Source organism: Pleurodeles waltl, chromosome 9 (assembly GCF_031143425.1).
Source record: "Pleurodeles waltl isolate 20211129_DDA chromosome 9, aPleWal1.hap1.20221129, whole genome shotgun sequence".
Lineage (NCBI taxonomy): Eukaryota > Metazoa > Chordata > Amphibia > Caudata > Salamandridae > Pleurodeles > Pleurodeles waltl.
The window spans coordinates 34896767-34924687 of NC_090448.1; the positions used below are offsets into that span (position 1 = coordinate 34896767).

Sequence of the window (27921 nt, forward strand, 5' to 3'; positions counted from 1 at the left end):
TAAGTTTAAAACCAGTAGGCCTCAGTAGGCCTTATAGGCTATTTTACAGTCTATCCACTTTGTTTTGTGAAAAGACCCAAACTTCAGTGTCAACCAATCAGGATTCAGCCCCTCCCAAACACTCCCAACAGAGGCTGAATTCCCTCAGATTTTCTACTGCACGTCGTGTGAAGGGAGTCTCCCTGAGCTCTGCTCAGTTTACTTTATTTCTGACTGAAAATTGTTTCTCTCAGGAAACTAGCTTTACAGCTTTATCATGTCTGAAAAGACAAAAAAGGGTCTGTTCAGAGACTGTGACAGTTGTGGGAAGAAGAAACTACATGTTGATGACCCCCACAAGAAATGCATCTACTGCCTTCATCCAGACCACAAGGTGAGAGACTGCCAGATCTGTCGCACCTTTAGTCAAAAAACCCTCAAGGACCATGAGGGTGAACTTCTCTTATGGCTGCAGAAGTAGAAAGCCATGGAGCATCCTTCCTCAGACGAAAGTGAAGAGTCATCTCATGCTTCTCACCCTCAGAAAAGAACAGGTGAGAGAGGGAGAGTGTCTGATGAGCCACCTAGGAAGATGGCCAAAAAGGTAAAACAAGTCTCTACTGAGACAAAAAAGGATGTTTCCCATTCAGAGACACACAAAAATTTGCCAAAAAAGGTTCATTCAGAGCCTACTACGCCTTTACATAGGAAAAGTATCTCAAAAAATACATCCCTGTCTCTGTCACCCCAGAAAGAGCCGGAAAAAGTCTCTTCAGGGAAAAAACACCCATCGACGACCACCCTGTCGACGACGGTGACATCTACTACAGTGTCGTCGACGTTCACAACGGCGGTCTCACCGATGATCATGACATCGTCGCCATTATCGTCGACAATTACGGCAAAAATATTTAAAAAGGCTTCGTCTGCAAATACATCGTCGACAGCGGAGGCCTCCTGGGTCCACCAATCGACCAGGGCACTCCCCTCTATGAAACACCTCTCAATGAGGTTTAAGAAGACACCGCCGACGACGGCACCTACAGAGGATACGTCGCCGAAACAACGTTCGCCGAAACAACGTTCGCCGAAACAACGTTCGCCGAAACAACATTCGACGAAGACACCGTCGACAAAGGACCCGTCGACAAAGGACCCGTCGACGAGGGACCCGTCGACCCGTCGACGAGGGACCCGTCGACGAGGGACCCGTCGACGAGAGAACCATCGACGAGAGAACCATCGACGAGAGAACCATCGACGAGAGAACCATCGACGAGGGAACTGTCGACGAGCATATCGTCCACAGCACTGGCATTGTATAGACCATCAACCCTCCTGGGTATTCCACCGCACCAATCGTCAACTAGTCTGCCTTATCCTCAGGACGACTCAACCAGGTTCTTACCTCTTTCACTTATCACCGTGGGGGACAAAGCTTCCGATATTCTGCCAATGCATACCTCCCCAAGCAAGGTATTGCGATACCCTCCACAACATCTCTTAGATGATGATGATGATGACGCATACTCCCAAAACGAGGGAATGTTTGGGGCAGCGAGTAGCCCGTCTCAACTCCATGTCAAGTGCCAGGATTTTGATGATGAAGACGAACAGCATTACCAGCCTAGTTATGCTTTAACATCCTACCCACAGGCAGAGCAACAATCGCCCCTCTCCATGCCTAGCACACTAATGGCGGACCTACAATATATGCTTAATGACTACTATAGAAGGTTTCCACCATCAACGCAGACCACGCCACCTAGACCTGAAAAGCTACCAGACACCTCGTCAACCCCAGACTACTAGTCTTCCGGAAACACCACAGGCTAGCGTACCATTAACTAGCCAAACGCAGGAAGCTCATCCCTCGTCAGACGACGAAAGAGAAGAGGGTGAGCTAAGAGATTCTGTGACTAGTGAATGGGATGATTATCTAGTCCCCACACCATCTCCACCTCCAGCAGGTCCAGTAGATTCGCCTCCAGAAGACGTAGGAGGTTTTCATAATCTGATAGAGAGAGCGGCAAAGCGTTCTGGCCTTTCAATTGTCTCTCATGAAACAGAGTGCTTTCTCTACGACTTCAAAGAACCATCAAAGAGATCAGTAAGAGCGATACCCATAGTAGATTTCTTATGGCAGGAAGGCTTGAAGGCAATGAAAAATCCTGCAACAGTGCCTTCAAAAATGCCAAGACTAGAGAAGAAGTACAAGGCCCCGGATGATTCTCCAGCCTATTTAGTGTCACAGCCAAAACCTGATTCAGTAATTTCACAGGCAGCGCAGCGACTTTCCAGAAACCCCTCCGCGCCTATAGCATCTCCCCCAGACAAGGAGGGGAGGAGATTAGACAACATTGGTAAAAAATTCTCCTCTGTAGCAGCGGTCACAGTTAAGGCGGCTAACTCCCTCGCCATCCTGGGAAGATATGATCGCCAAAAGTGGGCAGACATGTCTGCTTTTTTGGATCTCCTGCCAGAGGACGTCAAGGTGGAAGCAAAAAAGGTGTTGCAGGAGGGAGAAAGGGTTGCCGCAGAGATTATAGACAGCGCAATAGACATTTCTCTAACTGGGTTCAGGCAATTGGCTGGCGCAGCAGTCCTGCACAGGCAAGGGTGGCTAAAGGCTACATCATTTCGACCGAGGTCCAGAGTCGCATTCTCGACATGTCTTTTGATGGTGAGAGTTTGTTTGGGAAGCATGTCGACGACATGTTACAGGCCATCAAAACGGATACGGCAAAATCTGTAGGTACCCTTCAATATAAAAAGCAACCTTTTCGTGGAGCAAGGGGAAGAGGAAGTTACTCCTTTCGAGGGGGATACCAACAGTACAGATCCCAGTATCAGTCTTCCTCCACAGGATTACGACATCAGTACCACCAGCAACAGCAGCATTACAGGTTACCACCGGCCGCAGCTTATAAACATTCAACTAGAGGAAGAGGAGCTGCCCGAGGAAGATATACGGGCAGAAAACAATGACCCGCCAGTCATTCCAGCATTCTTCCCCCCACCAATATCGAGGGTCGGAGGTCGCATCACTTCCTATTTCCTTCAATGGGCGGCTATAACATCAGACAGATGGGTGCTCGATATAGTGGCTAGAGGTCATACTCTGGAATTCACGCAAACACCACCAACTGTTCCTCCATCGGGCCCACCACCCCGAGGATGAACCAACACCTCAAGGAAGTAAAAGTGATGCTGGGCAAAGCAGCGATAGAGCCAGTCCCTTTTTCTCAGAAGAACAGAGGATTCTATTCCCGCTTCTTTCTGGTAAAGAAACCCTCTGGGGACTGGCTCCCCATCCTGGACTTAAGAGCACTAAAAAAGTTTCTAAAGAAACAGTCGTTCAGGATGGTAACACTTCAGGATGTCCTGCGTCTTTTAAATGCTGGAGATCTGATGGCATCCCTAGACCTCCAGGATGCTTACTTTCATATTCCCATACATCGCAACCACCGCAAATTCCTCAGGTTCAGAGTGGGTGGAATGCACCTCCAATTTCGAGTTCTCCCATTCGGTCTCAAATCGGCCCCCAGAATCTTCACAAAAATGTTGGCTCCGGTAGCAGCGCATCTCCGCCAGTCGGGTATCCAGGTTTTTCCTTACTTGGACGACTTGCTCATAAAGGCACCCTCAAAGCCACAAGTGATACGTTATATTTCGTATTGCCTTCAATTGTTAAACAGCCTGGGGTTTGTAGTCAACTACCAAAAGTCTCAGCTTCACCCCAAACAAGTATTAAATTTCTTAGGAGCAATATTAGACACGGTCCACAACAAAGCGTACCCGTCTCACGAGAGGAAACAAAAACTAACCTCCTTAGCACGCAGACTCTCTACCAAAAAGTTTGTTTCAGTCCGCATCTACAAATCATTGCTAGGGATGATCTCATCTTGCATTCTGCTAGTCCCAGACTGCAGGCTCCATATGCGACCCCTGTAAGAGCAATTTGACATACAATGGACCCAGGTCAACGGTTTGTTCGAAGACAAGATTCACATAACGCCTCTAATGCAAAACACCATGAGGTGGTGGGCGACACTAACCAATTTGTCAAACGGACTTTCATTCCTTCATCAAACACCCAGTTACATAGTAACAACGGATGCCTCTCTCGAAGGATGGGGTGCACACTGCCAGGACCTGCAAATCAGCGGATCCTGGAATGCAAAAGAGGTTCAACTCCACATCAATTACCTAAAACTCAAAGCAATACACTTAGCTCTAAAAGCTTTCTTGCCAAAACTACAAAATTCAAGCGTCTTAATCTGGACGGACAACACAACCAGCATGTTTTATCTAAACAAGCAAGGAGGCACGAGATCCCTACAACTCTCGCAGCTAGCTCAAGAAATCTGGACATGGGCCATCAAGCACAATATTTCACTCAAAGCGGAGCATGTGCCAGGACAAACCAACGTTCTGGCAGACACCCTGAGCAGGACAGTGATACCTTATCACGAGTGGGAGCTAGACCAGACACTTCTCAATCGACTTTTTCTATTATGGGGCAAACTGAACCTCGACCTATTTGCCACGCTCGAGAACAAGAAATGCCAGTATTACGCAAGTTGCCTTCCCCAGAAAGGTTTGTGGGGGAATGCGTTTTCGATGAGATGGTCCGGGGTCTATGACTACGCTTTTCCTCCGATCCCGCTCATTCCGAGAGTCATCAACAAACTAAAGACGGAGGGGTGTCGCCTCCTATTCATAGCTCCCAGATGGCCCAGACAGGTCTGGTACACGGACCTCCTAATGCTCTCCGAACAGCCACATGTGCAACTCAGACAGAATCCGACTCTCTTGACGATGCACCAGGGACAAGTCAGGCATCCAGATCCGTCATCTCTTCATTTGTCGGCTTGGCTCCTGAATACAATGAGCATCTAAATCTCAACATTTCCTCGGAGTGTAGAGACATCTTAGCAAACGCTAGAGCTGACACTACCAACAAAACCTATAGACTTAAATAGAAACGTTTTTGTATATGGTGTGCAGCAGAAGGTATACATCCTTTTTCCGCTCCTCCAGAGCAGATACTTCCATATCTCTTGCTCTTGGCAAAGTCAGGACTTTCATATTCCTCCATTCAAGTGCATCTGGCAGCAATCTCGAGGTACCGTAGATCACCACACATGGTCTCATTATGCTCCACAAGAATTGTCAAACAATTCATGAAGGGCCTTTTTCGTGTTTTCCCACCCGGAGAAAACCTCCGCCGTTATGGTCCCTGAATGTTGTATTAATGCAGCTCATGAAAGCTCCCTTTGAGCCGATCCACAGAGCCGATCTAAAATTCATCTCATGGAAAACAGCGTTACTACTAGCTCTTACTTCAGCCAAAAGAGTCAGCGACATTCAGGCTTTCACTGTCAAACAGCCTTTCCTCCAATTTACAAATTCCGGTGTGATCCTACGGACAAATCCTAAGTTCATCCCGAAAGTTCCCTCAACGTTTCACTTGAATGAACCAGTCATCTTGAAAACCTTTTTTCCAAATCCACAAACGATAGCCGAAAGGACATTACATTCCCTGGATATAAAAAGGTGTCTAAAGTTTTACTTACAGAAAACACGAGTCATCCGCCAGTCTAACCAATTATTTGTTGCATTTGGCGGAACGAGAAAGGGACATGCGGTGTCCAAACAGACTATAGCCAGATGGATTGGCCTGGCAATTCAATTCTGCCATGCAAAAGCCGGTAAACCGCTCCACAGCAAGGTGAGAGCCCATTCTACAAGATCGGTAGCCACTTCAGCTGCACTCTTTGCTGGGGTGCCACTACATAGCATCTGCAGAGCGGCCACATGGTCCAGCCAGCATACGTTTACAAAGCACTATTGTCTCGAGGAAACTAGTAACGTTGATACAGCAGTGGGACAGGCAGTGCTGAGGCATTTATTTTGTTAAGGTGAGCCTCTTACACATCCCACCACCACACTCAAGGTATGTTCGACGATATTGTTTCTCAGTCTTGTTAATATCTAATTTTATAACAGTGTGGTTTACTCTAAGATTTCGCTTCAAATTACTCGTAATATCAACGCTTTTTCATATTGTGTTAACATTTTGCAGACCTCAAAACAACATATATTTTGTCATAATTTTCTGCCATACAGGTTTTTTTCTATTTTTCTTATATATATATATATATATATATATATATATATATATATATATATATATATATATATATATATGTGTGTGTATATATATATGTATATATGTGTATATATATAAATGCATACTAACGTGATTGAGATCACTTAGAGAATTACGATAAAATGACAGTCGAATTAATTCGCTTATTCTCAAACATTACTGCTCGTTATTCTGATTCAAGCATGTGAATCTATGAAAGATCCAATACTGGAGAAGAAAATTAGTTACTTACCTGTAACTGCAGTTCTCCAGTATTGGTATCTTTCATAGATTCACATGTGACCCACCCTCCTCCCCTCAGAGGCTCCCCTATTATACAGATATTAAACTTCACACTTCTACTAGAAAATCTGAGGGAATTCAGCCTGTGTTGGGAGTGTTTGGGAGGGGCTGAATCCTGATTGGTTGACACTGAAGTTTGGGTCTTTTCACAAAACAAAGGGGATAGACTGTAAAATAGCCTATAAGGCCTACTGAGGCCTACTGGTTTTAAACTTACTGACTTACTGCTTTATATATTTAAACTTACCGTGAGGCTCCCACCTCGACGACGGGGATGATTCAAGCATGTGAATCTATGAAAGATACCAATACTGGAGAACTGCAGTTACTGGTAAGTAAGGATTAGTTACTTACCTGTAAATCCTAGTTCTCTTCCAGGGGTATCCTCATCAAAGTCATAAACATTGAATATTCCCGCCCTTGTGCGGGGACCCCGGAGCATATATATATAAAATACATACATATTATCATGTGTAAAACAGCAATGCAGGCTATAATCATAAATAGGCTAAAATGCTTTATTTCTATGCAAGTTTTTTTTTTTTTTTTTATATTATAAAATCACAATAGATCATAAATATCTACCTAAGCCCCAAAAACTGGACTTAGGGAAGTAAACAGCAGTAAATATCAGAGAAAAATAGAAAAAACCACATTGAAAAACAATGAAGCATTCTTAGCCAATAGGCTGCATGCAGGTTAACACAGGAGAACCATAAAAACTTTGGCACCGTGCCTTTAAGACCCTGAGCACCTCCAGTATCCCACCATGCCTCAGGGGTGAAGGGAAGGTGACAGTTGGTTCACAGTTAGGTCAGTACTTTTTTACGGTGACAATCTGTGTAACTGATCAGAAAGATAATCTGTCCTGCACTTCTAGGAGACTTAAGTCCGGGGAGGAGGGTGGGTTGTTTATGACTTTGATGAGGATACCCCTGGAAGAGAACTAGGATTTACAGGTAAGTAACTAATCCTTCTCTTCCAGGGGATCCTCATCAATAGTCATAAACATTGAATAGATTAGCAAGCCCATCCCTAAACTCTGCGGACTGTCCGAAAGAAGTGCAGGAAAGAATACATATTCATGCAAATAGATTTCTAAGAGAGGCCTGCCCCACCTGGGCATCCGCTCTTGCATCCGAGTCTAAACAGTAATGCTTAGTAAAGGTATGCACAGACTTCCATGTAGCAGCCTTACAAATCTCGGAAATTGGTACATTGTTAAGGAGGGCAGCAGTAGCCGCTTTTCCCCTTGTGGAATGCGCTTTTGGCCTAGCCAGTAATTGCTTATTAGCCAGTTGGTAAGTGTTAACAATACAAGACACAATCCATCTTGATATAGTTCGTTTAGACGCTGCCTCTCCTGTTCTTAAATGACCATAATTCAGAAACAAATGGTTAGAATGTCTAATCGGTTTTGTTTTGTCCAAATAGAATTTCAGCACTCTTTTTAAGTCTAAAGAATGCAATGCTTTCTCAGCCGGAGTCTCCGGATTGGGAAAGAAAGTCGGTAAAGATATAGTCTGATTGATATGGAATTCTGACACCACCTTCGGAAGGAAAGATGGGTGAGTTCGCAGAACCACTCTATTATCGTGAAAAACCGTGTACGGTTCTCTGCAAGACAGAGCCTGAATTTCGCTGACCCTCCTCGCTGAAGTAATGGCCACCAAAAAAGCCGTCTTCCACGTAAGGTGCTGTAAAGAGGCCTTGTGGATAGGTTCAAAGGGAGGGCCCATAAGTTTTGACAGGACTACATTCAGTTCCCATGGAGGAGAAGGTCTCCGAATGGGAGGAAAAATCTTTTTCAAGCCTTCTAAAAAATCCTTGACTACAGGTATCGTAAAGAAGGATTCCTGAGAAGGCGACTTACGATACGCTGTAATTGCAGACAAATGAACCTTAATAGAAGATACCTGCAGACCAGACTTCGCCAGATGAAGTAAATAGGATAGTATGACGTCCTCCTGAGCTCGTATGGGATTTATACCTTGTTGAGAGCACCAGATGTAAAATCTCTTCCACTTAAAAGCGTAAGAACGCCGTGTGGAAGGTCGTTTTGACTCTTTCAAGATGCTCATGCACTCCTGTGAGAGCCCTAGGTGCCCATACTGTAGGAATTCAGGAGCCATGCTGTCAAGCTCAGAGAGGGAAGGTTGGGATGTAGGATTCTGCCTTCCATTCTGCTCAGGAGATCCGGTCTGCACGGCAACCTCCTGTGAGGTCTTTCCGATAAGTTGAGTAGGTCCGTGTACCAGAATTGGCGGGGCCATTGTGGCGCTATCAGAATCATTCTGGTTCTGGAGTTGTAAAATTTGTTGATTACTGCCGGTATGAGGGGAATCGGTGGAAAGGCGTAGAGAAATGTCCCTGACCAGTTGATCAACAGGGCATTCCCTTGAGATCCCGGACGGCAGAACCTGGACGCGAAGTCTGGGCATTTCTTGTTTGTTTCGTCTGCAAAGAGATCCAACTGAGGTCGACCCCATTGACCGAAGATGTCCTCGACGACTTCGTCGTGTAGCACCCAGTCGTGCGCGTCTTCCAGATGTCTGCTCAGGAAATCTGCCTCTACGTTTTGCTGACCTGGCAGGTGTACCGCTGTGATAGACATTCCCCTGGCCAGGAGCCAATGCCATATCGTTTGGGATTCTCGAGACAGAGGTAGTGATCTTGTTCCCCCCTGTTTGTTCAGGTAATACATTGTGGTTGTATTGTCTGTCTGAATTAGGATAGATTTCCCCTGAACCAATGGAGAGAAAGATTTGAGAGCCAGATGGACTGCTCTGAGTTCCAGAAGATTTATGTGATAGTTCTTTTCCTTGTCGGACCACAGACCCTGAGCTTGGAAGGAACCCAGATGAGCACCCCAACCCTGAAGAGACGCATCCGTTACCAGAGTGTCGACTGGAATTGTCTGATGAAACGGAGAACCTATCGACAGGTGAGGTCTGTGCATCCACCATTGTAGTGATTGAAAAGCCACTGCTGGTAGTCGAACTCTGTCCTCCCAGTGACCAGTCTTTTGGCTCCAATTGTTCTCTAATGCCTCCTGAAGGGGCCTCATGCGTAGTCTGGCATTCGGGACAATGAAGATGCATGAAGCCATGGAGCCCAGAAGCGATGTCACCTGACGAGCTGTAGGTGCATCGGCTGTTAATAGATGTTGACACTTCCTGTGGATTGATAAAAGTCGTTCCTCCGAAGGATATACTCTTTGGAGCTCTGTGTTTAGTATCGCTCCCAGGTAGTGGAGGTTTTGTGTTGGAATCAAGTTTGACTTGTCGTGGTTGATTTGAAGACCTAGAGACTCGAAAGTTCTTAGAACGATATCTCGATGTTTTCTCGCCTGATCCGGAGATGAGGCCTTCACTAGCCAGTCGTCCAGGTAGGGGTAGACGAATATTTTTTGTCTTCGAAGGTGTGCCGCTACCACTGCTACACATTTTGAAAAGACTCGGGGTGCAGACTTCAGGCCGAATGGAAGGACTCTGAATTGGTAGTGCTGTGACGCTATCTGGAAACGTAAAAATTTCCGATGTTTGGTTGCTATTGGGATGTGAAAATATGCATCCTGTAGGTTGATGGAGCACATCCAGTCTCCCTGATGCAGTTGCGGGACAATCTGGTGAAGGGCTAGCATCCTGAACTTTTGTTTTCTTATGTACTTGTTCAGGAGCCGTAAGTCCAGAATTGGTCTGAAGAGGCCCTGTTGACCTTTTTTCGCCACCAGAAAGTAACGGGAGTACACCCCTTTTCCTTTTTGTGCCGGAGGAACCTTTTCTACAGCTTTCTTTTGTAGGAGTGCGAGAACTTCCTTGCGTAGCAGGCTGAGATGAGAAGGAAAACACCTTGCTGGCGGCAAGTGTGGAGGAGGTTTTTTGAAAAGGAGAGAATAGCCATGTTCGACAATATTGAGCACCCATTTGTCTTTTGTGATTGAGTGCCACTCGCGAAGATGATGCGTAACACTTCCCCCCACCGGAGTGGTGCACAGTGCTGAGGGAAGCAATGCCTCATTGCTTTGATGGTGTCTTTGCTGTAGACTGTTGAGGTCTACTTGACCCTCTGTCTCTTGTGGGTCTACGTGCCTGAAACAGGGGACGTCCCTGTCGTTGTTGTGGCCTTTGAGACCAGTGAGGGGTTTGAACCCTCTGCTGGAATGGTCGTCTGTCATACGGCCTGTACCTCCGCCTGAAGTCTTTTTTACGTTCCAGGCCCACTGCCCTCATCGTGTCGACTTCCGTTTTCATTCGGGCCATCTCTTCATCCGCGTGGGTACCGAACAACGAACTCCCGCTGAATGGGAGGTTCAAAATGCGCTGCTGTGCTTCCTGTTTCAGACCCGTGAGCCGTAGCCAGGAAGACCTCCTAGCGCAGATTCCGTGCGCATACCCATGCGCAGCCAAATCCGCCCCGTCCGCCGCCACGCTGATGACCTGGTTAGATACTAGGCCCCCTTCCTGCAAGATTTCCTGGAAGTCCTGTCTATCTTCCCTGGGCAACTTTTCTGTAAATCAGTGGAGTGAGTCCCACAGAGAGCGGTCATATCTGCCCAGAAGTGCTGAGGCGCTGGAGACCTTCATAGCAGATGCCGCCGTACCGCACATCTTTCTCCCCAGAGAGTCTAGGTGTCTGCTCTCCTTATCCGGGGGGACTGTGGAAGATGATGCCACAGAGTGTGTTTTTCTGGCTGCGGCTAAGATCACAGAGTCCGGTGGCGGATCCTTCCGCAGGAATAAAGGATCTTGTTCCGGAGCTTTGTATTTCTTTTGAATCCTAGCCGGGGCAGACTTGAGAGTGGCTGGAGACAGAAAAGTGTCCATAGTCGGTTGCAGCAAACCCGGTACTAGTGGCAGCAGTTTTCTCGAGACTGATCTGTGTTGTAGGGTCTCAAAGATAACTGAGGATGAGGTGGCCGGCTCCGGTACCTCAATATTTAGCTTCTGCGCTCCCCTTAGAAGAAACTCATTAAAAGTGGTGATATCATCCACCGGGGAAATTCTAGCAGGTGGAGAATCTGTGAGTGTGGGGGAGTAGCGCCCCACAGACGATCCTGAAGAAGACCAAGAAGGTGATCTTCTGCGTGGTGTTCGTGACCTGGTTCTCCTTCGGGAACGGGACCTGCTCCGAGAGGCTGTAGCAGAGTGTGCAGGTCTTGTGGTCGGCTGACGAGAAGCAGAACGAGCCCGTCCTGCTCTAGCTGTAGGCGATGGCGTTCTCGGTAATGAGGCAGTAGGAGAATACATCCTCGAGTATTGTGAATCCGGGGATGCTGTGATGGGAGAAACATGCCCCGATGCTCTGGAATGGGATGATGCACTCCTTATAGAGACCACCGGTGAGGGAGCTTTGTCCGCTGGCTCTACTGCCTGTGACACAGCTGAAGGTTGTGTCGACGTCGATTGCATCCTCGACGTCGAAGGTTGCGATGGCTGGTCTGCTCTCAACGTCGAAGGTCTTGACGTCGGAGGTCTTGCCGTCGAGTGTCTTGACGCCGATCGCCTATCGCGGGACCTGGACCTACTCGCCGTCGTGTGTCTCGACGTTGAGTGGCGAGTGGTCGACGGCGGATGTTCATGCCGTCGAGGTGTTTTTGGTGTCGTGTCCTTCGACGCCAAGGGGTGAGACGTTCTCAACGGCGAACGGGAGCGCCGGAGATGACTCGACGCCGAACGGCGGCCTGCCGTCGACGGAGATGTACCCCTGTGTCCATGCTTCGACGTTTTGTCCCTCGACGTCGCTCTGGTCGCCGTCGACGGCGATCTATGCCGGTGAGACGGTGGTGCCGATGACGTCGATGGAGAACAAACAGGTACAATCCTACCTGTCGACGTCGATCGGGCCATTCCTTCTTTTGTAGGTCTGGGAAGTGAAGAGGATGTTGACTTTTTCCTCTCCTGAAGCCCATGTAGCCTGATCTTCTCTCTGTCTTTGAGAGTCCTCCTTGACATGTTCTTACAATACTTGCAGGTGTCAGGACAGTGACTCTGTGGCAGGCAGACAATACACAGAGAGTGTGGGTCTGACTGGGCTTTCTTCTTCCCACAAGAGGGACATTTTACAAAAAGAGATGGCATTTTTCTGTCAGAAAAAACCTTCCTAGCTCAGACAAAGATGTTACTTGTCGAGTGAAAAGTGAAAAAACGCTTTTTTAAAGAATTTTTCTGAGGAAAACTCAGAAAAACTGAGAGCTCAATGCTCCAGGATCCTCTCAGAAGAAGCCGGAAAAAAGAACTGACCTAACTGTGAACCAACTGTCACCTTCCCTTCACCCCTGAGGCATGGTGGGATACTGGAGGTGCTCAGGGTCTTAAAGGCACGTTGCCAAAGTTTTTATGGTTCTCCTGTGTTAACCTGCATGCAGCCTATTGGCTAAGAATGCTTCATTGTTTTTCAATGTGGTTTTTTCTATTTTTCTCTGATATTTACTGCTGTTTACTTCCCTAAGTCCAGTTTTTGGGGCTTAGGTAGATATTTATGATCTATTGTGATTTTATAATATAAAAAAAAAAAAAAAAAACTTGCATAGAAATAAAGCATTTTAGCCTATTTATGATTATAGCCTGCATTGCTGTTTTACACATGATAATATGTATGTATTTTATAGATATATATGCTCCGGGGTCCCCGCACAAGGGCGGGAATATTCAATGTTTATGACTATTGATGAGGATCCCCTGGAAGAGAACTAATTTTCTTCCCTCCTCTTCCAGTCTTTCCCTCCCTCTAGGCCTCCGTTAAAAGAACGGCTGATGGAGGATCACATAGTCTTGCTCTGTGAGGATGTTACTGCTCTCTTGACAAAAGAAAGGGTCCTGATGTCAGAAGTAGGCAGTGGTTGTTATTCCCACTACTTTCTGATACCCAGAAAGAACAAGGGTCCTTTGATGTATTCTAGATTTGCAGGACTTCAATCTCTTCCTCAAGAAGGAGAAATTGAAAGTGCTCACTCTCGCTCAGGTCTTGTCTGCCCTAGACCAAGGAGACTGGATGGTAGCGTTGGACTTGCAGGATGCGTATTTTCACATCCCCATCCTGCCTGCCCACAGGCGTTACTTGCGGTTCAAGGTGGGCCACGAGTATTTTAAGTTTACCTTGCTCCCCTTTGGTCTCACCAGTACCCCTTGGGTGTTCACCAAAGTGACAGCGGTGGTAGCATCTCATCTGCGCAGGCCGGGGGTTTCATTCTTCTCCTACCTCGATGACTGGCTGTTGAAGGCTCCTTCTCCCCAGGCTGTCGTCACCCACCTTCAGACTACGGCGAACCTCCTGCATTTGCTGGTGTTCACTATAAACGTATCAAAGTCACACCTGACTCCCTCTCAGAAGCTCCCTTTCACCTGAGCTTTTCTGGACACAGTGCAGTTTTGGGCATATCCTTCTGAGCAGCAAGTCCAGGATATTCAGATTATGATTCCGATGTTTCCACCTCTCCTGGATTTTGATGGGACAGACTCTGAGGCTGTAGGGTCTCATGGCCTCCTGCGTCCTGTAAGTCAAATATGCCAGATGGCGTATGAGGGCTTTTCAGTGGGCTCTGATGTTCCAATGGGCACAGCATCAGGGGAATCTCACTGACAGTTCAGATCTCGGAGGGAACTGCAAAAGATCTTCAGTGGTGGTTAGTGAACTGTGATTGGGTCTGAGACAGACTCCTCTCCCTTCCCCAACCAGATTTCATAGTAGTGACAGATACATCATGTCTGGGATGGGGCGGCCATCTGGGAGAGGTGGAGATCAGAGGCCTCATGTCTCAGGCGGAATCCGGACTCCATATCAACTGACTGGAGCTCCGGGCTATCCGACTAGCATTGAAAGCATTTTTTCCTTTTGTAAAAGGGAAGATGGTTAAGGTGTTCACAGAGAACACCACTGCAATTTAGTTCTGCAACAAGCAGCGCAGTGTGGGGTCGTGGACCCTTTTGCAAGAGGCCCTGCTTCTCTGGACATGGCTGGAACAGTAGGGCTTAACCCTGGTGGTTCAACACCTGGCAGGTTCTCTGCACGCCAGGGTAGACGAACTTAGTCGTCGATGCCTAGTGGACACGAGTGGTGTCTCCACCCAGAGGTGGCACAAGGACTCTTTCAGCAGTGGAGAGAGCTTTGGTTCGATCTGTTCACCTGGACAGAGATCGCACAATATCAGCAGGATTGCACGTTGGAGTTTCGAAGGCGGCACTCACTTGGCAACGCTTTTTGTCATGTGTAGTTCAGGCCTCCTGCACGCCCATACCACTTCTGCCCTGAGTTCTCAAGAAGATCAAGAAAGACAGGGCCCAAGTAATCCAGGTGGCTCTGACTGGGCAGGGAGAGTCTGGTATCCTAAACTTCTGAAAATGAGCAGCGATCCTCTGATCAGGCTGCCCCTTCGGGAAAGTCTTTTGTTGCAGCAGCAGGGGAAGGTTCTCCACCCGAACTAGTCCACTCTGCGCCTTAATGCGTGGAAATTCAGCGGCAACAGTTGACAGCCTTCGACCTTCCTCCCGAAGTCTGTAAAGTTATTTTAGCAGCCAGGCATCCCTCCACTAAGACTGTATACGCCTGCTGTTGGAAATGATCTGTAAATTATTTTATAGAAAGATCTATTGATCGTCTTTTTGCTTCTCTCTCTTGACATTGTTCATCGTATCCTTTGTCCAGCAGGTTTCTGCCTTGAGCACTCTCAAAGGCTATCTTTCTGCCTTATCAGCGTTCCTTCGGCTGCCTGATTAGCCTTCATTATTCAAATCACCTATTGTACATAGATTTCTGAAAGGGCTTGTACATATGTTTCCCCCTACGCCCTTTGGTATGCCCCAGTCGGACTTTAATCTAGTTCTCACATTTCTCATGTGTGCTGCCTTTGAGCCATTACATAACCGCCTCTCCGGCTGCTCATGATCAAGACAGCCGTCTTGGTGGCAATAACATATGTCAGGAGGGTGAGTGAGATGCAGGCTCTCTGATCTAAGCTGCTGTATCTCACCATGTTCCTGGACAAGGTGGTACTTGGAACTCATTACTCTTTCCTTTCTAATGTGGTGACCCCATTTCACCTGGGTCAAAACATCACCATGCCCACCTTTTTTGCTTCACCATGTCCCTCTAAAGAAGAGGAGCGACTCCACAGGCTGGACCCAAAAAGAGTGTTGTCGTCCTACCTTGACCGCACAAAATATTCCGGATGGATGACAAACTCTTTGTGGGGTACGTGGGAGCAAAGAAGGGTTGGGCAGTGCAGGAACGAACCATTTTGCGTTGGGTTGTTCTCTGCATTAAGATCTTCTTTAAGTTGGCCAAGAAGCAGCCTCCTGAGTGCTCATTCCACCAGGGGCAAGGCACCTACCACTGCGCTAGCAAGAGGTGTTCCAGTCCTGGATATCTGTCGGGCAGCAACATGGGCATCATTGCACACTTTTGCAAGAGACTACTGTCTAGACAGTCAGGTCCGTAGAGACAGACACTGCTCGTTCGGTCCTTCTGGACTTTATAGTGTGAAGATCTGTCTGCAGCCCACCGCCAAGAGGTTATGGTTTTGCGTATCTGTTGTAAGGTAAGGAATCTTCAGCTAGAAGTCTCTATCAGATGAACAAGTTACTTACCTTTGGTAACGCAATATCTGGTAGAGACTCTATCTAGATACAGGTTCCTTACACCCACCCATGCCCGCCCAGTCTGTGGACGTGTCTAATAGGGTCAGGGATTGTCCCTTTCAGGGCCTAGTTTTTGTACAGATAAACTGTTAGTTCTTTCCATGGCTCTGCGCTTCTGGCGTGGAAGTTAGTGGAAAAGGAACTGACGTACGCGCACCTGGGTGGTGCCTTTATAGGTGACAGTGACGTCACAGACTGCTCCAAGAATGCTGATGCCATGCGGATCTGAACGGCGCTATCCGACGGAGCGTGCAAGGGTATTGCTCAGCAAAATTTCCAGATTCCCAGCTGACGCCAGGAAAGTCTAAGATAAGGAATCTGCTTCTAGATAGAGTCTCTACTAGAGTAACTTGGCTGCTCATCCACAGCTACCTCTAGAGACCCCTGGCTTCCTAGACACAGCCCACACTTCACTAATAGGGGATACCTGGATCTGGTATAAGGTGACACCATCATAGGTGTCCACCACACACAAGGCTAGCTTCCTACATTGGTGATGCAGCGGTGGGATAAGACAATTGCAATTGCCATACCACTTTGTCACTGGTAACTTTCCACAGGAAAGTCCACTACTAGTCTTTAGGAACACATTGCACTTAGTGATTGGAATCACTAGTCTCTTAATTTGGGTAAGTTAAGGGTTTAGCATAGCCCTTTCTCCAAACTCTCATGGAGATTAGTTGTTTCCACAAGGCAGAACTCTACATCTCCAAGCACTGTAGGAAGGCTTGGAAGGCCCACTCCTTGTTTGAAGTGGAGGACACTTTCTCGGTCATGAGGTTGTTCTTAAGAAATTTAGTCACCCCGTTCCAAATCCTCAGTTAGGTCCAAGAAGTAAAAACAAAAGAGGTACAAACACAGCTATCCTCCTTCCTGTCACTCCTGTCAAGAGACATTGCATGCATGTTGGTATACCTCCAGATCTTGTTCCGGTCACCCACCAACACATTGACCCGCCTCACTAGTCCCATTCCAGTCCGAGTCCAGATTCAGGCCTTTAAGGAGGCTATGTTGCTGATTTACATTACCCTTCCAGAGTGCTTTCAGTTGGGTTACGCTTGGCAGATCCATTCCAGATACTGATTATGCTTTCAGCCCTACTCCAATGTTGGCTCTGATTCCAGGGCTGATGCTTGCTCCAACTCCTCATACGGTGGCAAATATATGCCACTTTTCTTGGACGTTGATATATGGTCAGTGACACAGCCCAACACCTTAGGAAGAGCCATAGTAATTTCGGGCTCAGGAGGGAATCCACAGAGACCTTGATCAATAAAGCACCCTCTGTGCCATCTTCCACAACCTCATTCTGACATGCTTCTGCTACCACATAGATTGTCACTCCTCGAGCAATATGATGATGATGATGATGAATCTCAAATGTATGATGATGAGAATCTTTCTGGACTGCCAGGAGGCCAGTGACCTTGGCTCTTCACCAGAAGCTGGCCTTAACGCTCTTTCTGAGCCATCTACAGGAGAAAGTCTCTAATTCGCTTTGGTCATAAGAAGGTTGGCAAAAGCTCTTAATCTGCAGCTACCCTCGGTGGACGTTAAAACAAACGTACTTACAGATGTCCTGCGGCCAGGGCAGACCTATTTGCAACCACTCCTTCCATTTAGTGAGGCTCTAACAGAGACACCCTTTTCGGCACCTGGACAAAACGAGGATCCTGCTCCATGTCATCAGAAACATAGCCTGGCGACTCAGACCCCCACCGGTGGTAACAACGTTTCCTCCTTCAGCACCAGGGAGCCTTGTGGTTCAGGATTCCACCAATCGGCTAAAAGCAATTGCATTTCCAATCACCTTGCCAGACAGAGCATCGAAATGTATTGGGGTATTCAAGGAATGGATGTTCTCTGCCAGCCTTACCATCAGGTATTTAAACTTAAGTTGTCTCCATGGGCGTTACTTGCACATGTTGTGGGGCATGGAGAGTGATATCTTGCCCGCAGCCCCAGAAAACCTTTGTGCCAACCTCCAACAAATAATTCAGTATGGCGAAGACACAGCAAAGTAACTTGATCCGGCTTCGAAGCCACACAAGGATGAAATGCATGGACTTCTTTAGGGATACCCAACCATCTCTCATGGACATGCCATTTGGTGGCACACATCTCTTTGGAATCAAATCAAAGTTGGCATTAGAGCACTTGAAAGGAATAAAGTTTAATAAGAGTTTGGAGCAGTACCCTGCACTCCAGAAGGTGGAGTGTGTGGTGTCACATTGACGTCCACACCGGATGTGATGTTTGAATACCTATATAAGAATACCTATATAAGCGCCACCCATCAGTTGCGGATTAGGAGCTACCCCTAGTTTCCGTGAATATATTTTTTTTTTTCATTTTTTAAGGCTTTTTCTGGAAAAAACAACTTTTCTCCAGTCTGCACGGCACCATGCACCCAACAGATCTTCATGGTTTAGGTCCTGTGGGGGATGTCACAGACAGATGTCTATCTCTGATCCCACTAGGTCTGGCAAAACACTGAGCGCGGAGGTAGGGAGGAAAAGCAATTGGCAGTGTGGATAGGGGAGAGGAACCGGCAACAGCATCGTTTAGAGGGCAAGGGAGAAGCACATGGTCAAAAAATGCAATATGGTAAGTACACAAGAGTGAGCGTTGCATGAAGAAGGGGGTATTAGCACATAGATGACAGAGAGCAACACAGTGCATGGGGAGAGAAGCACACAAGAGAGATGACTGGATAACACATTCACTCCCATGGAGTGCTTAACCCAGAAGTAAAAAAATAATGCTTGAAAAGCATGGCATAACAGGCAATGCTCAATGAGAGGGCCAAGCACAACATTTAACAAGCTGGCACACAAGTAAAAAGCAGACAAATATGATTAAGAGGAAGGGCAAAAAATTGTAAATAAAGGACTGACTTAAAGCCCCCTCTTTGTTCTTGATAGGTTAACAGTATATCTTGCAATAGAGAGAGCATGTGCTGTCTAGTAGGCGAGACTTCATTAAACCACTTTTAACCATTGCACCAGCATGGCAAGCCAAGACGTGGGTTGTGCTCGTGCATTTTTTTATTAAAAGGAATGGGTGAGTCTGCACATTTGTGCAAATGCAGAACCATCCTTGAACGCATACGGTATTGTCTGAAAATGCTCTGTATTAAATGCCTTTAGAAGCAGTTTTCAGTAGCAAATCTTGTTTATTAGGATGTCACCGTGTTAACTTGAAGGAATGTATGAACCAATAGAAACAGTCACCATAAAGGTAACGTTATCCTTTTTCACTGAGATCTATACCCATATCTATTGTAGGAAAGTGCAGCCAACCCCCCACCCACCCACACACACACACACACACACACTTTTTGCCTAGGGTTGATGCCAACTTTGAAAGTGTGCTGGGACCCTGCTAACCAGGCCCCAGCACCAGTGTTCTTTCCCTAAAACTGTACCTTTGTTTACACAATTAACACAGTTAAGTCCCTTGTAAAATGTACCTATGGTCCCAAGGGTCCTGTGGCCAGGGAATGTCGTTAAGGGCTGCAGCATGTATTATGCCACCCTAGGGGACTCCTCACTCAGCACATGCACACTATCTTGCAGCTTGTGTGTGCTGGTGGAGAGAAAAAGATTAAGTCGACAAGGCACCCCTCTCAGGGTGCCATGCCACAAACCACTGCCTGTGGCATAGGTAAGTCACCTCTCTAGCAGGCCTTATAGCCCTAAGGCAGGGTGCACTATACCACAGGTGAGGGCATAGCTGCATGGGCAATATGCCCCTACAGTGTCTAAATCCATTCTTATACATTGTAAGTTAAGTATAGCCATTGTTGAGTATATGGTCTGGGAGTTTGTCATTACGAACTCACCATTTCCATAATGGCTACACTGAATACTGAGAAGTTTGGTATCAAACTTCTCAACGCAATAAACCTACAATGATGCCAGTGTTGGAGTTATTGAAAATTGCACACAGAGGGCATCTTAGAGATGCCCACTGTATGTCAGCCCAAGTGCTAGTGTAGGACTGACCGGTCTGTGCCAGCCTGCCACTTCTGACCACATGGGGTTGAGTGCCTTTGTGCAATCTGTGGTCAGAAACAAAGCCTGTCTTTGCTGAAGGTGCTTCACACCTCCCTCTGCAGGAACTGTAACACCTGGCGGTGAGCCTCAAAGGCTCAAGCCTTGGGTTACCGTGCCACAGGGCAGTCCAGCTAGTGGAGATACCCGCCCCCAGACAAAGCCCCACTTTTGGCGGCACATTTGGCAGGAAAGTTAGGGAAAGCAGGAAGGAGTGGCCACCCCAGCCACGACCACCCCTAAAGTGTCCAGAGCTGAGGTGTCCCCATCCCTGCAGAATCCTCCATCTTAGTTTGGAGGACAGGGACCAATAGGGATAGTAATGTGCCCCCCTCCCCAAAGGGAGTGGACACAAGGAGGGTGTAGCCACCCTCATGGACAGTTGACATTGGCTACTGCCCTCTGACCCCTAACACACTCCTAAATCTAAGATTTGAGGGCCTTCCTGAACCCAGCTCATCAGATTCCTGGTGACCTACAAGAAGGAGGACTGCTGAGCTGACACCCCCAGCAGATAAGAAGGAAGACGACAACTGCTTTGTCCCCAGACCTACCAGCCTGTGTCCTGCTTCAAGGCACCTGCAAAAAGACCAGCGACGCATCTAGCCGGCCCAGCGACCTCTGCCAACTCCAGAGGACTGCCCTGCACCCAAATGGACCAAAAACTCCTGAGGTCAGTGGCTCTGTCTAAAGAAACCAACAGTCAAGGACTCCACCTCACTGCAGATGCGTGAGTCTTGACTCCTGTGCACCCGACACCCGTGTCCAGGTGGTCTACCCTGTAAAAGAGGGTCCCCAGGCAATTGTGAGCATGTGCCCACCCTGTGTTGACCTCTCCACCCCTCCACGACGACACCTGCAGAGGGAATCCCGAGTACCCTCCTGACCATGAGCGCTGGACGAAGATATCCGACGCTTAAAGGACACACTGCACCTGCAGCCCCCAGGCCTTGGAGAACCCGACCCCCAGTGCCTCATCGTTCAGCAGGCGGCCCTCCCTGTCCGACCGGTGGTGTGGCCGAGAAACCCACCCTGGACCCCGCCTGCAGCCTCTGAGTGACCCACGGGGTCTCCTCATAGACCTGCATTGGAAACCTGATGTCCTGTTTGCACCTAACTGCCCCTGTGCTGCTGAGGGTGTGTTTGGTGCCTACTTGTGGCCCCTCCAGTGCTCTTCTAATGCCCCCTGGTCTGCCTTCCGGTACTTACCTGCTGGCTGACCGTATTCAGAGTATGCCCTGTCTCCATAGAAGCCCATGTTAAATTTGTTCAGCTTTGACCTCTGCATCCGGCCGGCCCCATGTTGCTGGAGGTGGGTGTTTGGGGTTAACTTGAATCCCAAATGGTGGACTTCGTAAAACCTGGAGACTGAGACTGTAAGTGTTGTACTTAACTCTAAACAGATCTGAGTTTTCTTCCCCCCCCCCCAGTAACTGTTTGAAAAATGCACTGTGTCCATTTTTAAAATAGCTTTTTGCCAGTGATTCAGAAACTGTATTACTTACCTATTTCAAACAAAGTACTGTTGATAACTGTGTGAAATAAGAAACTTTTAAGGTACTTACCTGCAACGTGAATCTTCTAAAAATAAAGTAAGAAAATATATTTTTCTATACAAAAACCATTGTCATTGAGTGTGTGTTTCTATTGTCTGTGTGCGCACAACAAATGCTTTGCACTACCCTCGGGTAAGCCTAACTGCTCGACCACACTACCACAAAGAGAGCGTTTGTATTGTCTACTTTAGCCTCTGTTAAACCTCTGGGGAACCCCTGGACTCTGTGCACACTATATCTCACTTCGATATAGTATATACAGAGCCAGCTTCCTACATTGGTGGATCAGCGGTAGGGTCTACGACTTTGCATTTGCTGGACTACTCATCCAATACCTGATCACACAACTAAAATTGCCTTTAGAAAATTGATTTTTGATTACTGGCCTGAAACAGGTAGTGGTCTCTTCTGGAATCCCAGTATAATGTTTGCTAGGTAATGATTTGGAGTCCTCAGCATGGGCTGAGGTAGAACTCAAACCCATGCATCCATGCTGGGAATCCCTGGACTGTTGTGTTTGAAGACCAGAGCACAGGGTGAAAAAAAAAAGTGTTGGAGCCTGGAATAATGGCCCAACCTTCCAAGAGAAAAGGTAAGAGGACAGCGGGACAAGCCTCTAAACAGCAAAAGAAGCAATACCTCTCTTCTCAGGAAGATTTATTATCCCCTGAAGGAACTGAGTCTCTGGAGCTGGAGCCTTATCAGGTAGAGCTCTTGGGCCCAGGGGGGCCCACAAGGTAACAGTTGTGCCAGGGACAAAAGACTTGTGCCACTCTTGAAGGCCTGAGACAGCAAGCTGCTGATCAGGAGAAGGGAGATGTCAGTGGCTCCCACAGGGTCTATTGGGAGGTTGGACTCCTTTACACTGAGGCCAGAGATCCCCAACCTTGTGCCACTAGGAGAGTGGTAGTGCCTCGGGAGTTTAGAGAGTTTATCCTCACATTGGCCCATCACATCCCCTTTCGCTGGGCATTTGGGACAAACCAAAACATGGAACAGACTTCTGAACCATTTTATTGACCCAGCATGTCCCAAAAAGAGTTTTGTAGCTTCTTTGTTACCCGTCAAGCCAGTGGCAAGACAGGTGGCAACACAAAGGCCCCCCTCATTCCACTACCAGTGGTGGGGGTGCCATTTGAGAGGGTTGGTGTGGACATTGTGGGTCCACTTCAACCTCCCACAGCCTCAGGGAATCAGTACGTACTGATAGCAGTGGATCATGCTACCAGATACCTTGAAGGAATTCCCCTTAGGTCAACTACTGCCCCTGGAGTAGTCAAAGCCCTAATTGGTATTTTTACCAGAGTGGATTTCCATAAGGAGGTGGTTTCTGACAGAGGTACAAATTTCATGTCTGTGTACCTAAAAAACATGTGGAATGAGTGTGGAGTGATTTATAAATTCACCTCACCATGCCATCCCCAGCACCAGTGTTATTTCCCTAAAACTATACCTTTGTTTACACTATTGGCACACCCCTGGCACACAGTCAAGTCTGTTGTAAAAGGTACCCCTGGTATCAAGGGCCCTGTGGCCATGGAGGGTCTCTAAGGCCTGCAGCATGTATTTTGCCACTCTAGGGGACCCCTCACTCAGCACATGCACACTGCCTTGCAAGCTTGTGTGTGCTGGTGGGGAGAAAAAGACAAAGTCGACGTGGCATCCCTCTCAGGGTGCCATGCCACAAACCATTGCCTGTGGCATAGGTAAGTCACCTCTCTAGCAGGCCTTAGAGCCCTAAGGCAGGGTGACTGTACCGCAGGTGAGGGCATAGCTGCATGAACAATATGCCCCTCCAGTGTCTAAGTTCAGTCTTAGACATTGTAAGTGCAGTGTAGCCATATTGTGTATAGTCTGGGAGTTTGTCAATACGAACTCCACAGCACCATAATGGCTTTACTGAATACTGGGAAGTTTGGTATCAAACTTCTCAGCAAATTAAACCCACACTGATGCCATTGTGGGAATTACTGAAAAATGCACGCAGTGGGCATCTTGGAGATGCCCTCTGTATGTTAGCACAACTGCTAGTGTAGGAGTGACTGGTCTGTGCCAGCCTGCCACTTCTGACCACATGGGGTTGAGTGCCTTTGTGCACTCTTTGGTCAGAAACAAAGCCTCTCCTGGGTGGAGGTGCTTCACACCTCCCCCTGCATGAACTGTAACACCTGGTGGTGAGCCTCAAAGGCTCAAGCCTTGGGTTACTGTGCCCCAGGTCAGTCCAGCTAGTGGAGATGCCCGCCCTCGGACAAAGCCCCATTTTTGGCGGCACATTCGGCAGGAAAGTTAGGCAAAGCAGGAAGGAGTGACCACCCCAGCCAGGACCACCCCTGAGGTGTCCAGAGCTGAGGTGACCCCATCCCTGCAGAATCCTCCATCTTGGTTTGGAGGACAGGGACCAATAGGGATAGTAATGTGCCCCCCCCCCCCCCTCCCCAAAGGGAGTGGATACAAGTAGGGTGTAGCCACCCTCAAGGATAGTAGCCACTGGCTACTACCCTCTGACCCCTAACACGCCCCATAATCTAAGATTTAAGGGCCTCCCTGAACCCAGCTCACCAGATTCCTGGTGACCTACAAGAAGGACTGCTAAGCTGAAACCCCCAGCAGAGAAGATTGGCCTCAGCCCTACCAGCCAGTCTCCTGCTTCAAAAAACCTGCAAAAAGACCAGCGACACATCCGGCGGGTCCAGTGACGTCTGTAAACTCCAGAGGACTGCCCTGCACCCAAAAGGACTAAGAACTCTCGAGGACAGCGTCTCTGTCTGAAGAAACCTACAACCAAGGACTCCCACCTCTCTCCGGATGCGTTAGTCTTTACCCCTGTGCACCCGACGCCCACGACCTGTGTCCAGGTGGTCCACCCACCAAGAGAGGGTCCCCCAGGCGATTGTGAGGAAGTGCCCACCCTGGGTTGACCTCTTCATCCCTCCATGATGACTCCTGCTGAGGGAATCCCAAGGACCCCCCTGACCGCGTGCTCCAGACGAAGATATCTGATGTCTAAAGGACACACTGCACCTGCAGGCCTTGTGGAACCCGACCCCTGGTGCCTCATCGTGCAGCAGGCAGCCCTCCTCCCTGTTCAACTTGTGGTGTGGCTGAGACACCCCCCCCCCCCCCCCCCCCCCAAGACCCCACCTGCAGCCATGAGTGACCCCACAGGATCTTCCTATAGACCTGCATTGAAAACCCGATGTCCTGTTTGCACCCGGCCACCCCTGTGCCACTGAGGGTGTGTGTTTGGTACCTACTTGTGGCCCCTCCAGTGCTCCTCTAATGCCCCCTGGTCTGCCCTCCAAGTCGCAGGTACTTACCTGACCAGGTTCCGAGTACCCCCTGTCTCCATAGGAGCCCACATTAAATTTGCTCAACTTTGACCTCTGTACCCGGCTTGCCACACGTTGCTGGTTTTGGGTGTTTGGGGTGAACTTGAACCCCAACCAGTGGACTTCATAAAACCCGAAGACTGAGACTGTAAGTGTTGTACTTATCTGTAAACAGATCTTACTTTTCTTCCCCCAAGGAGCTGTTTGAAAAATGCACTGTCCATTTTTAAAATAGCTTTTAGCCAATAATTCTGAAAGTTCATTACTTACCTATTTAAAACAAAGTACTGTTGATACTTGTGTGAAATACAAAACTTTAAGGTACTTACCTGCAACTTTAATCTTGTGTTTTTAAAAATAAACTAAGAAAATGTTTTTACAATATAAAACCATTGTTCTGGAGTTAAGTCATTGCGTGTGTACTTCTTCTATTGTCTGTGTGTACAACAAATGCTTTGCACTACCCTCGGATAAGCCTAACTGCTTGACCACACTATCACAAAGAGAGAATTAGTATTATCTACTTTAGCCTCTATTATGCCTCTGGCGAACCCTGGACTCTGTGCACACTATATCGCACTTTGATATAGTACATACAGAGCCAGCTTCCTCCATCTATTTTTCAGGGTAATGTACACACCACCTTCTGAATTGACCTATATTGTGTTACATTGAAGTTAAGTATGTAAGCAAGTGTCTAGAATACCATTGTAGTGTGTAGTCTAAAAGAAAATATACCCGAATTAAGATAACTGGTAATCAGTTTTACCTTATGCTACAGTCACTGCCTCTTCTTTCTTTCAGTTTGTGCTGAAGCTTTTAACCCAGATGAAGAAGAGGAAGACACAGAGCCCAGAGTAAGTACAGCTGAAACAGTAAAAAGTTGACTTAGGTTATCCTTTTGAGGGATATTGTTTACTTTTTACTGATATTGCAGAGTTAATCCACTGTTGCTGGCACTTTGAAGCACAGTTTTAACAATATATTGAAAAGGTCTTTCAATTACATTGTATTTCCTTTCATTTGAACAGTGCTTAACTTTAACCCCTTAGAAGGAATGAGATAGTACTCTGGAAATATCACACCAAGAGGACTTGAGGGTGCTGTCTCAAGTGAAGACAGAGCTAAAGCCAATTTAAAGGCTATTCTTCGGATGGATAATTCCCATGCAGATTCCTTAACTTCTTAATTTCCCAGGGGCTATACTTGATCCAGAGGCTTTTCCATAGCTCTTCCATGCTAGTAGGTGGCACTGACTCCTTGTCAGCTCCAGATTGGCGTCATCATGATGCCCCTGGAGCCATAAAGCGGCGTCACAGCTTACCAACTTCCACATTCCTTTTTTGTCTGCACCTTTGACTCGGATCTGTGGCTTGCTCTTTGACATTTCTTGCAGGAGTTTCCTCCACTTTACAGAATCATTTTAAAGGTGCAGTGTCTCTTCCCAGACGTTCAGGTTTCAAACCTTGTGGGGGATTGTGAGGGTCGATGTTGTTTACTCACCATCATTACATCTGCCTTTGGTGTCTAGATTCTGACCATGACACTAGGTCCTATGAGTTCTGCAGGAAGCAAAACTCTTCATGGCCAGGGATGATTGTCTGGATAATCATGCTCTCAGCCATGTTTGAGGTGACCTCGGTCCCCAGCTTCAACTCACTGCAAGAAGAAACGTAAAAACAAGCAGAAGAGACACAATACACAAAGGAAAGGAAAGCCTCCCCTCAGATGTTCTCCGACCCCAGTAGAGTAGCCTTCGGAGCCTGAATTGGCACCCTGATCTGGCACATCATTTTGAATCCAAGTGGTGCCATTGCTTTCTCCGCCTCCCTACCTCAGGTTCCCTGTTGCAGGTCAAGATCTGACATTGTTCCTAAAAGCCATGTTTGAACTATTCAGGAGAGCAGTGGTCCCTCTGGAAGTGGTCCGCCACCTTTGGGACCCATGGGTATTTTTGGGGCTCCTTATGGTCTTTCGCTGGCTGGACTTCCCTGGTGCCATTTGCCACTCTTCATGCCTCAGACCTGTTTGGCGCCCTCACCTTCAGTCCTGCTGTCAGTTGCCCCACTGACACTTGGTCCCACTGTTATTCTGGTACATCTTCCTCCACAGATGTCAACACCCACCCTTCTTGTGGCTGCACTAGTGGCACCAATTTCGAAGCTGGATGACAGAGTACTTCTCTGGCCCAGGAGAGAGGCCATACTTTGTCCTTGAGGAACAACAGTATGGTCATAAACACATTTCTTCCTATGAAGAAACCTTTCATGACCTCTTTGGAAGTGACTGACTCTCTGGACAATCAAAGAGCAGACAATGAAGGTGATCCTCTGCAGTTCGTCTGAGGCCTACCGAGACTTAGGTGATGCTAGTGGGACAGACACCTCCCCAAAATTGAAAATGTTTCACTGTCCCATGCACCCACTTCCAGACACCGCTTCCTCTCATCCAAGAGCTAGAGAGGCAGTGAAAGTTTTGGAACTTCGTCTTCCATTGATGAAATCCAAAGCAAATGTCCTAGTGGAAGTTCTTCAGTCTGCCATCCAAACATCTGAACCTTTTCTATCAATTATGCTCTTTTAGAGTTTATTTTGATGACTTAAGTGAGGCCTGCGACATCTTACTTTGAAGAGAAACCTAGCCAGACAATACCGGCCTGCTCCAGGACAGCCTGCCTTCCTCTCAGTCCATCCTTCGCTGGGCAGTCAAGTGTTCAGACTTTCTGTTTTATGAAGTTTTCCCATGGCACCGTTCCTGCAACCCCAGCAAATGGGGAGATAAAAGAATTGAAAGCTGTAGGCAAGAAAGTGTTCTATGTGGGAATTTTGTGGCTAAAGTCTGAACACCACCTGTTTTTTGGGATGCAGTACCCATCCTTTATGGGATATGACTAATCTCATTAACAGCAAT

At 47.6% G+C, this 27921-nt stretch overlaps 1 protein-coding gene across 1 annotated transcript in view; it reads left to right on the forward strand.

The window, feature by feature from the left end:
• The window catches only part of PRKAR2A (protein kinase cAMP-dependent type II regulatory subunit alpha), a 716041-nt gene that overhangs the window by 139686 nt on the left and 548434 nt on the right, over positions 1 to 27921 (forward strand). The window contains exon 3 of the mRNA XM_069206211.1: positions 25816 to 25868. Within this exon, the coding sequence (XP_069062312.1) occupies positions 25816 to 25868 (53 nt within the window). The remainder of the gene's footprint in view (positions 1 to 25815; positions 25869 to 27921) is intronic.